Source organism: Dermacentor silvarum, chromosome 2, assembly GCF_013339745.2.
Source record: "Dermacentor silvarum isolate Dsil-2018 chromosome 2, BIME_Dsil_1.4, whole genome shotgun sequence".
Classification (NCBI taxonomy): domain Eukaryota; kingdom Metazoa; phylum Arthropoda; class Arachnida; order Ixodida; family Ixodidae; genus Dermacentor; species Dermacentor silvarum.
This window is the reverse complement of record NC_051155.1, coordinates 166750588-166761618: the sequence shown is the minus strand read 5'-3', so window position 1 is coordinate 166761618 and position 11031 is coordinate 166750588. Positions and strand designations below refer to the sequence as shown.

General features: G+C 42.4%; 2 protein-coding genes across 2 annotated transcripts in view; both read left to right on the top strand.

The window, feature by feature from the left end:
• Nucleotides 1-1828: 1828 nt before the first annotated feature.
• The window catches only part of LOC119442057 (alpha-2-macroglobulin-like), a 65088-nt gene continuing 55885 nt past the window's right edge, over nucleotides 1829-11031 (top strand). The window contains exons 1-2 of the mRNA XM_037706772.2: nucleotides 1829-2301; nucleotides 10247-10404. Coding sequence (XP_037562700.1) covers nucleotides 2225-2301; nucleotides 10247-10404 — 235 coding nt within the window. The 5' untranslated portion in view covers nucleotides 1829-2224. The remainder of the gene's footprint in view (nucleotides 2302-10246; nucleotides 10405-11031) is intronic.
• LOC119442058 (xylulose kinase) lies at nucleotides 2333-5456 on the top strand. Its single transcript, XM_037706773.2, has one exon. The coding sequence runs from the start codon at nucleotides 3286-3288 to the stop codon at nucleotides 4894-4896; it is 1611 nt and encodes a 536-aa protein (XP_037562701.1). The 5' UTR covers nucleotides 2333-3285; the 3' UTR covers nucleotides 4897-5456.

The following is an 11031-nucleotide window of genomic DNA, read 5'->3' as shown; positions in this document are numbered from 1 at the left end:
AAGCGAAAGAAAGCCAGAGTGCAGCTGCGAGCAATCAATAAAAATAAATATGGGCCAGTGAGTCAAAACAGAGGTCTTAATTGCCATGTTATCAAGCTTGAAGCATTATCGGAACTTTACTGTCACTTCACTGTTACTTTACTGTCACGGCACAGAACTTTACTGTCACTTAATTGCAAGATGAGGAGGTAGATAGCAGACATGCTTCAACTTGTGGAATATACTTGTAGTTAATTGCACTTTACCTATTAAAGGGTGTGGCATGAAGATGCTGTACTCTACGCAAGCATAGAATAGCAATATGCAAGAGTTGCACATTCTTCACCCACAAACTTGCTTATCTAGATTGCACCATAGTCTGCATTTCTTTTACTTTCTATGTTACAAGATTTATGAGGTTTCTATTCAGGGTATCCCACGTAACTTGTTCCAAAATTTAAAAATATGCGAGCAGCATGTAGCTGGACAGAATAAGGTAATGTTGTTTGCCGTCACTTGGAGCAAGGCAGACAATTTTTTGTATTTTGTGTAATTACATAATTAGTTACCATTCATTAATGAACTTCTCGAATATTATATTCCAAACAAAACTGTCAATTAGAAAATTGTACACCATCCTGAAAAATCCCTGATCCAGCTTTCTGTATGTTGTTCAATACGTCCTACGTAAAACTTTTTTCCAAGCCTGAAAGAAGCCCGCAAAACACAAAAAAGTGCTGCGCGACTAGTCACGAGCATCTTTCAGGCTTGGAAAAACTTTTATTTAGCATGTATTGGAGTAACAGAAAGCTGGACCGGGAATTTTTCAGGATGGTCTGCATTTTTCTCATTGACACTTTTGCTCTGCATATAATATTTAATGAAGTTGGTGAATTAATAACTAATGTAATTAGGCAAAATACATTAGATAGTCTGACTTGCTCCAAGTGACAGCAAACAACATTACTTTGATTCTGTGCAGCTATGTGGCACTTGCATATTTTAAAATTTTGGCGCAAGTTACATTATAGACACCCTGTACATTGAACATGCAAGGCTAACATCCATAATCAAATGCACACGTATGGCAAGCTCAGTGTCATATATTATGTATGAAACAGTGTTGTATTTGCATTAAATGTGCCAATGTTTAGGTGCAACATATCGTATAGTTTCCACTGATGTTTTGATTTCCAACGTTCATGTGAAGAGTTCTCGCATGAAGTCCTAATTCTTTAAACTTGACAAAACTCGCAAAGGAATTCAATATTCTTAATCTGTTCTGCTACAGTATGCTTTTAATGATTCTGAAGATGCAGGAAATGTGGTGGAAAATTTTTCAGACAAATAATTTTTGCCTGAAAGGAATATGGTTATATAAAACAGCCTTCGCATTTTCGTTTGCTAATACCATTGAAAGGTCGGACTCTGGAGCTTTTCGTTCTCTCTTCCCCCACGACGGGTGAGCTCAATATTCATCCTGGACCACCTATTTATCCTGGACCATCTTCTGACGATAAGAGAAATCTCATCGAGAGACTTTGGATTCAACATTCATTAATAATCAACATTAATATTAACATTAACATTAATAATTAAAATTTGGAACACTTAACTGGCAGGTTTTCGCTGGACATATCCATTGGCAGTATGTAAACTGGAAGCCCTGCCGGTCCTCTTGCAGCCGTCGGGTACGTCCGTCGGATGAATTTCTTTTGAGGCGCATGTCCTGGCGCGCGTCCCACGTGATATTGGCTACTCGGGATTTGGATGATTTGGCGATTACACCACACTGGGCCGTGTCTCGAGGCACACGCTTTCAAGCACGTGTCCATCCATGCGGAGACGGTATTTTTCCTCGGCCGCGAAACGTTGTAGAGCTCTATGCATGTGGCAACACATTCTACGCTAAAAGCAATATGCAGTTCTTTGTGCCAGATAAAAACGTTGCGCGCCCGTGGCGGTCGACATTTGACACATGTGAGATAGGACAGATGGCCGCTAGGGATATGCCTCCTCCGCTGGGCACCGTTCTAGTGGCCGTGCTTCTCTCACGCATTCTCGCTATCTTCATTCCTTTCTCACTTTTCACCGCAACCGCGCAGTTTCGTACGACTCTGACCGGCCGGCTCGGGAGTACTTTGTACGTGCTACAGCAGAGGCCAGCGGTCCACCGAGAGCGTCCAGTAGAACTCGTTTTGTTTTAAATCCGGTGCGTCGACCTAGCCCCCGCGCCGAGTTCACGATGCTCCGATGGCTGACGCATTTGACGATCAGCTACTGCGTCTTCGGATGGAACAATGTTGGAGCTGCCAAGAAACCGTAAGCATGCACTGCAACTTGTTACTGAAACTGTTGCGGCAGTATGGTCTGCGAGCCGCTCTTCAACGAAGTGCCGTTTGTGAATCAATGCATACGAGTTGTATGCATTCGGCTTATTTCCTTTCACGACGGACAACTCCGCGGATGTTACGAGGAACCTAACTTAAAGTGTTTAAGAATAATCTTGATTACGCGTTTAACCTGGCTTGTTACATGCAAATTCGTAACCTTGATGATACCCATTGCGCAACAGTTGCACACTGATCCCTTGAAGAGAACTGAGCACACGTTGAAGTATAAACAAAGCGATGGAAAGCCGCCGTTGTATGAGCACCTCGTTATGTGCATTTAAGCGTCGTGAAACGCCGAAAATATAAAATAATTATAAATGATTAGCTTTATTTCAAGGGCATTCCACCAAAGCGTATCAAAAATGGCGCTAAAACATGGCGCATAATTCGAACTTGCGCTGACTAGTCTACTTCGAATCATCTTCTGATTCATGGAGCACAACGATACAAACGAACCAGCGCTCAGTCCTTAATTTTTTCCTCTGTTTTTATAGATTATGTAATGCTTCTACGCGAAAATCTTGAGGAGTTTGCTTCTTTAATGTTTGAGCTACTTTGGGGGCGCGACAAGCGTCTGCGGGCTTTTGTTTTGTTGTTTCCCCGCGATCTGTTGGCGCTTGCCGTACTGCTTAGAACTTGTGTGTTTCGTTTTCCTCGTTTCTTCTGCTCTGGCCGCTCCCTGTTCTCCTTTCCCCAAGACTCGGCTCGCTCGGCCAACTCAGCTTCTCCGGTTCTTACAGCCACGTCTGCCGTATCACGCGTATCTTTCTATGACCAACGTCCAGGCTGAGAGGAGATTGATACAAAGCCAAGATGCGCAGATTTCCAGAACCGTAGAGGACGACCTCTCCGTTCGCTCTGTGCTTCTTCTATCAACGCTCGGTGAAACGCGGCGACAACCACCCGGCAAAGAATGGAAGCCACTTGCAAAAGCTACCTCGGCCTGGACTTCAGCACGCAGCAGCTGAAAGGTCTGGCGATCGATGACAAGCTCAGAGTGCTTTGCGAAGCAGCAGTTCAGTTCGACAATGACTTGCCCGAGTATCGCACTCAAAACGGTGTGAACAAGAATCGCGACACTTTGACAGTGACGGCGCCCACAATCATGTGGATAAAAGCACTTGACATGCTGCTAGAGCGCCTCAAGGTAGCAGGCCTTGACTTGTCAACCGTAGCGGCCATCTCCGGGAGCGGTCAGCAACACGGAAGCGTTTACTGGAGAAAGGGCGCCGCCGATATGCTCCGAGATCTCGACGCATCAAAGTTTCTCCACGATCAACTTCAGGGAGCGTTCAGCGTTCGCGATTCCCCAGTCTGGATGGACTCGAGCACCGAGGCACAGTGCCGCAATCTTGAGACTGCCGTCGGTGGAGCGCAGAGTCTTGCGGATATCACCGGCTCGCGAGCATTCGAGCGCTTCACAGGCAACCAAATCGCCAAGATTTGGCAGACGAAACGCGATGCCTACGCGAATACCGAACGCATCTCCCTGGTGAGCAGTTTTGGCGCTACATTATTCCTCGGCCGCTACGCACCAATTGACTTTAGCGACGGCTCTGGCATGAACTTGCTGAATATACGTACTCACCGCTGGGAACGCGCATGCCTCGACGCCTGCGCGCCAGATTTGGAAGCCAAGCTTGGCGAGCCCGTACCGTCTCACGAAGTTCTCGGCACTGTCGCACCGTATTTCGTGGATCGCTACGGTTTTCCACCGGACTGCTTGGTCATCGCGTTCACAGGCGACAACCCGGCTTCGTTGGCTGGGCTCCGTCTCTGCGGCGGCGACCTGCTTGTCAGCCTTGGAACTAGTGATACCGTGCTGATGTGGCTGAGCGATGCGAAGCCCGCCCTCGAAGGCCACGTGATGGTGAACCCTGTGGCTAGTGACGCCTTCATGGGAATGTTGTGCTACAAAAATGGCTCACTGACCCGACAAAGAGTGAGGGACCAGTGTGCTGGAGGCTCCTGGGACATATTTGCGTCTCTCATAGACAGCACACCTCGCGGTAACTTTGGAAACATTGGCATGTATTTTGACTTAAAGGAGATCCTTCCGCCTGTGGTAGGTGACTTCAAGTTCAACAAGAGTAACGAGAGGGTTGCAAAGTTCTCCCAGGAAGTTGAAGCAAGGGCAGTTGTCGAAGGTCAATTTCTTGCTAAACGTGTTCATGCGGAACGACTTGGGTTCACCACTGGTGGCAGAGTGCTGGCGACTGGCGGTGCCTCCAAAAATCCTGGAATTGTCCAAGTATTAGCTGACGTGTTTGGTGCCTCAGTGTACACACTTGGCAAAGCTGCTGCAAATGCTGCATGTCTTGGTGCGGCCTATCTGGCTTTCTTTGGTGCAGGCAAGAAAGCTGAGCCTGGACTGTCCTTTGATAATGTGATCAGTGAAGCAGAACCATTCCACTTAGTAGCTAAACCAAGTGCTGATGCAGCTTCCGTCTATGGTCCAATGGCAGAACGATATCGCACACTTGAGCAAAGGGTAGTTTCACTGCAAGTGCAAAGCACTCCGTAATATTTTTCACCTCTATGCAGTGCCTTGAGATACGCTTTCCTATTTTTTTCGGTGGATGGGTCCAGGTAAAAATTAGTGTTCTGTGTATGTTTTGCTACGGGTAATGCGGTGTAGCGTAACTGCATGGCTGAAATGGTAGTGTAATAGTTATGGAATAACAACCGTATGCCTATGTTGTATGTTCCAAGTTGCTTCCTTTTATGCTGTGGCATTTGTCATAAACTCATATAACTATGCACACTGTTATTGCAAAGTTGTGCGTCGAGCCTATAAATGCTCTTTTAGGCACTGCCAGGGTAATATTTATTTCATTACGGTTCATTTCACTCTTAGCACAGCTGTGCTTATTGTACGCAGTGTTCACATCGAAGGTGTCTTTTGGGCTATGGTGCAATGGTGCTTTACTGTATTCTTTACACCTGTTGATTCTTTTTTTTTGTAATACACCTGTGATATTTAACATTTGTTTCCCGAGACATTTATACAGTCTCACTTGACAACACACTGGCTTATGTGCTTTCGGCCTGCTAATAAAGCACATGTGAAAATTTTTACTGCTGCTTCATGTACTCTGTGTGGATGCTTACAAAGATTTCTTAGCCAATTGAATAACTTGCTACCTTGGAACTTCATTTGCACACATTTGTTAATATGTAGATGTAATCCTGCTGCAGTGGAAAGATATCTTGAATGTGAATGTTCTGAAATATAGAGATTAAAGCACACACACAAAATAGGAACACACAAGTGTGCACAACTAGACAGAGCAGAGCTTGTTACTGAGCTGAAACAGCACTTACATGTGACCTACAACACGGTCAGACCTTCTTACAGTAAGCGTGACCATGGCTTGTTGCATTTGTAATGCGTGGAAAATGCTCTGAAGCAGTAGTGTAGCCAGAATTGCTTACACCATTATCCACCATAAGCTATTCACTGACTTCAAATGATGTAACATCACTAGGAGCATAACAAATATCAACGACAGCTGAGAAGAAGAATATTCTACCCCACTTTAGGATTTGATCCTGTATTTTCTCTGTGCTAACCATGTTGAAAACTTTGCACACTCATGATCTTTTTTCCCTTTGTAACGCGAGTTGATAGACTCTGGTACTCCTTCAAAAATGAACTTCCTTCCGCAAGAACAAGAAAACAAGCTTTCCTTTGCTTGGTACTTTGAGACGCTCCTCAAGTTTACGACTTGGTTTGGGCTTGCAGGGGGTTTTCCTGCAAGCCCCGCCAATCTTGGAGAGGATGACCAAGGAGTGGTGAGCACATGACAGAAGGAATGACTTGGAGGAGCTGACGAGCGAGCATCATTATATAACAGCTGCTCTGATGCAGATTTTAAAATGTTAACGGATGTGTTGTTTGTATAACTAACCAGCAAAAGAAAACGAAAGTATATACGTAAACAACAGTGCCTCTTGAACGAAATTATCGACTACAACAGCAAATCAAATGTGCTGCCCTAGAGCTATGCCGGCTGCTTCAAATGTGTTGCATAAAACTGCATAAAAGACTTTGTTGCCATTATCATGCGTTCGCCCATGTTCTACATAAAACAAAAACATTTTATCAGTGCACTTCCCTTGGGCCTCTGATGCAACACACTTATAGTGATTCTACCTACTCCTCTCCTTGACAAGCGACATGCTCCTGCTCTCTCCCAATGACCACTGCCTTCCTTTGTAGAAGGCAAATAAACATTGCGACAGCCAAAACACTGGGCACAAACTCTTGAAGCTTTAAAACTGCAGCTATCACTGTGAATGTGCTGAAAGTCGTACGAGACAGGGTCTTTTTGTTTTGCTACTTCAGTGCACAAAAATTTAGTGTAGAATGTATTTAGACTCGCACCGCTTACTCCACTGTTGCAGCAGGTCACGTGTCCCTAGGGGTAGTATTGGCCCAGTGGTCTGGAGCTTGACCAGCAGCGGAGAGGGGCATGGCTAGAGACGAGGCGATGTAATGAAAAACTAAATGTTCAATTACATCTCTAATTAAGGAGCGGTCAGCTCGATAAGCTGCACGATGAAGAGTGAAAGTGAATGGTCAAAGCTTGTGCTGAAGGCTGCTTGCTCGTTAGCGAAGTGGGCAAGGAGTGCCCTTTTACTGCTTCCCAGGAACACTGTAGCCAGAAGAGGGAGAGAGCAAGCTCTCGCAATGCTTGCGGCCGGCACTCTGTGCTTGCTACATGCATGCTTGTACCTTGGTACATGTTCATGCTTGCTCCCGCCATGATGACACTGACACTCTTAGAGTCTGTCTGAAGGGGAGAAAGTACAAATACGCACACATAGACACCAACGGTCACGTGCGTGCCTGTTGATATTTGCACTCGTTGGGCTTTGCGGCACCTTTAATGTTCAAGCTTTCGTCATCGTTCTGGCCACGTGACTGACACGAATTGTCACAAAGGCGAGTCGTAACAGAGGCTTGCCCGCAATGACATTCATTTCAACACTGATTCGTTAGAAGAGGATTTTATGTATTGAGTAGCTGTAAGTCGTTGGTTGAATGATAAACTGAAGAAAGAAAAGGGCTGGGATGACATTCTGATAAACTTTCTGTACTAAAAGTGCTGCTGTAGGCAAGCTATCCATCAGTGATAGGTCCTGACAGCGTAAGTGCAAACATGAACATATCCGAAACTATGACATACTACTGGGCTATTTACTACGTAAATTTTCAACATAAATTATTTACTACGTTCTACGTAACGCAGAATTTACTGCGTTAAATACTACTGCATTATTTCATTTTCAGATTCACCTGCATTTGTAACAGTGGCTTAATTCAGTCTTCAATACATACACTGGGGACTACTCCATGCTTAGAAACTTGCTACAGAGCAATTACATGTCACACCTCCACATAATTACGCATAACAGGTGTTCATTGCTGTCCTCATTTCCATTTTTGCTGATACTACATACTGGACTAAAACGGAAATTTGGGATAGTTGGTCTTGCAGAATTATAGGTAAATCACAGCACATTGTCAACAAGGGATGACCGCAGAAACGAGATACACAAGGTGCTGTTTGTCTAGTTTCTGCTGTCGTCCTTTGTCTACAATGCACTGCGATTTACCTTTATTAGTAGATACTGCCTGGCTGTAGGCTGTGTTGTCAACTGTGCATACCAGATGTTTGAAGTTTGAAGAACATATCAAACATTGATGCATATTATTTTGCTTATGGTAAACGACTAGATTATACAATTACTCCTTTCTTATTTATTAAATGTGTTTCCTTAGTGGAAAATATTTTTAGGTCAGGACCTCATATACGTTTGGGTTTTGCTAACGGAGTTAATGAGCAAAAAGAAAATGCTGTCTGTGCATGGCCAACATTTGGTTGGCTACAGCATTATAAACTCTTTGGTTTGCACTTCCAGCTGTGTGATGTCGGCAAGAAATTGGCTTGCTTATACTGTCTAAAAGTATAACGGTGTGTTTAACATACAAATTAACCCTCCCTGAAGATCTCGTAGAACTGGCACATATGTCATAATCTTGTGTGGGCGTTTCAGATGACCACAGCAATATTATTGCTTGCACTGGTTCATCAGTATCACTTATTATTTTTTATATTATGTATAAGAAACTGCAGTTTTGTTGCTAACATATTACTGCTTTAAAACTTCAGCCATTTTAGTAATGCTAACCTGGATGTAAGGAACAAACTTTTGTCTCTTTGTGTGAACATTTAAAGTAAACAATGCATGTGACATCCGACTTCACTTAAATGGAATTTGAAGGGAAAGGAAAATATGTTTAATTTATATATAGTTTCATTTAAGTGAGTGACTTGACAACGTTAATATATTGTTTTATTTCACAAGTGTCAAGTTGCGATACAATATTTTTTTAAATGCCTTCACTTCTATTTGTTGGTCTTGTACTTACTAGTAGCCGCTCCAATAGGATGCAAAAAAGTGCAACTCTTAACTCGGGGCCAACTTCGATGTCGCTTATTGAAATACATGCAAAATGCAGAAATGCTTTTATGAAGCAACCTATGGACTGATTGGAATGAAGTTTGCTGCATTTGAGAGAAGCTTGCTGCATTTTGATTTTGAGCTTGAATATTGTTTGCAAATTTGCTAAGATCAGTAGGTTTAAAAATATAGAAGCATGAAGTTTACAAATTCATAACACTTCACCAAAAACAGGTATCACAGTTCTGTAAACTGGATCCGTTAGAGAATCTAAAGCGGACAAATTTGATGTACTAATTTATAGCCCTCATGAATTTATTAGTGTTTATGAGGGATTTGCAAAAGTCATACTCATATATTAATGGTGCATTTCAGAGCAGAGTATACGTCGCCTTTTTTCTGATTTAGATGTATTATTAGGTGCAGCCTACAGTGTGATATCATTTTTCATTGTTGAGTTAAAGTTGTAAATGTGGTAGTGTTGTTTTCCTGAAGTTGTGCGATCTTGAACAATCTTTATAATATAATGAACAGCCTAAATCAAAATTACGCTTTCTACAGTGACTAGACCAGCTCTTTCTTTTAAATGCAGCAGACCTCATGAATTTCGGTGCAGTAGCTCCCGAGAAAAACGATTTCTCTATTCTCATGTATTTAGATAGGAGCCATCAAGCTAAAGCTTCTTAAGATACAAAATAATTTGTACAGCTCAGCATGGTGTTTTCTCGTTTTTTTTTTTTTTTTTTTTTCTAGTACTTGCGTGTTTGTAGCAATTTGGTTTGCAAGTTTAGCATGCTACAAATAAGGTTCAGTAGTGATCAAACCCATTTGGTTCACTGACATACCTGTTTAGGAGGTTTGACTGACCATTTCAGCCAGCCTTGCATGCCTTCCATGTTCATTGACCCCGTAACACTTCCCTCTTTGTCAAATGCAAATACATATTCATTGTTTGGTTGAACTTAAATTGCAATTTGGTCCTCTGGACTTTCACGTCCTTATGTTATTACTGCTTTTGTTACAAGTGCTATTGTTAAACCCTTCCAAGCCATGGACAAGCTGCCTTCATTCATGCACTTCTGGTAAAATTGGCCACGAACGAGCTAAGCTCATCAACAATACTTCTTAATTTCTTGCAGTCATTATTATTTCGTCAACAATATATACTATTAATTTTCTTTGATTGTCTTGTATAGTGCTGCTAAGTTTAACTTTTGTGATAAGTGTTTATAAGATTTTGTATATAAATAAACGCTTAACATATTGTCTACATTGTCCTTAATAAAGGATGCTGCAGTAAAAAAAATGTTACCATTCTTTAAGTGAAATCACGATAATGACATGACATGGAAGAGGTTAAATGCTGCTATTGTAAATGTGCTTTCTTTTTTTCTCGCCTATAGAGCGTTTCTTCTCACCACACCTTGGTCTCTCATGCCTGGAGAGAATCAAACACTGGCATTCAACGTCTTCAATGCACCAAGCAGTGGTCATATCACAGTTAGCCTTGTGGCAACATCTGTTGGTGTTTTGTCCAATGTTTCCTTACAAACTGATGGAGGTAGGCAAAATAATTTTACTTTTGTAATGTATCTCCTAAAAACTTTCTGAAGGTATCTTATAACTTGCACATATTTTATAACCTGGTGTGGCAGTTTGACACATGACCATGGCGATTGTGTTGCTCGCAGCAGGACTAGATTATCAGTATCACCTAGAATTTCTGATATTGCATATGAGAGCCTGCAGTTTTGTTATGAACTTTGACATCTGTTTCCAGACTTTAGCCATTTAGTATTGCTAACGTGAATGTCGGGGACATGCTGTGGTGTAAACAAAAATTTTCCTAAACATAAAATCTCATACATTAGTCTCCACTTAAATGGAATTTGAAGGTAAAGAAAGATGTGTTTCATTTCTGTCCAGTTTCGTTGAAGTGAACAACATGACAACCTTGCAGTAATCCTTTATTTCAATAGTGTTGAGTGTTTTTATTATCACTGAGGTGTGCAGAAGGCTGTATTTTTCTCTGCTCTTATTTTTGTTGCCTGTTTTGCATGACATGTATGTACGCATCTGTAAAAGGTTGATCAGAATGCCTGCATGGTTGTGTTTAGAGATGTACTGCCAGATTTTAACTTCAACCCTTGCTCATTGGTCCAGTATTGTAGCGTGCACTGGACCACTG

Bases quoted from the DNA above. Each gene is read 5' to 3' on its own strand.
- LOC119442058 (XM_037706773.2), top strand. From the start codon at position 3,286: ATGGAAGCCACTTGCAAAAGCTACCTCGGCCTGGACTTCAGCACGCAG.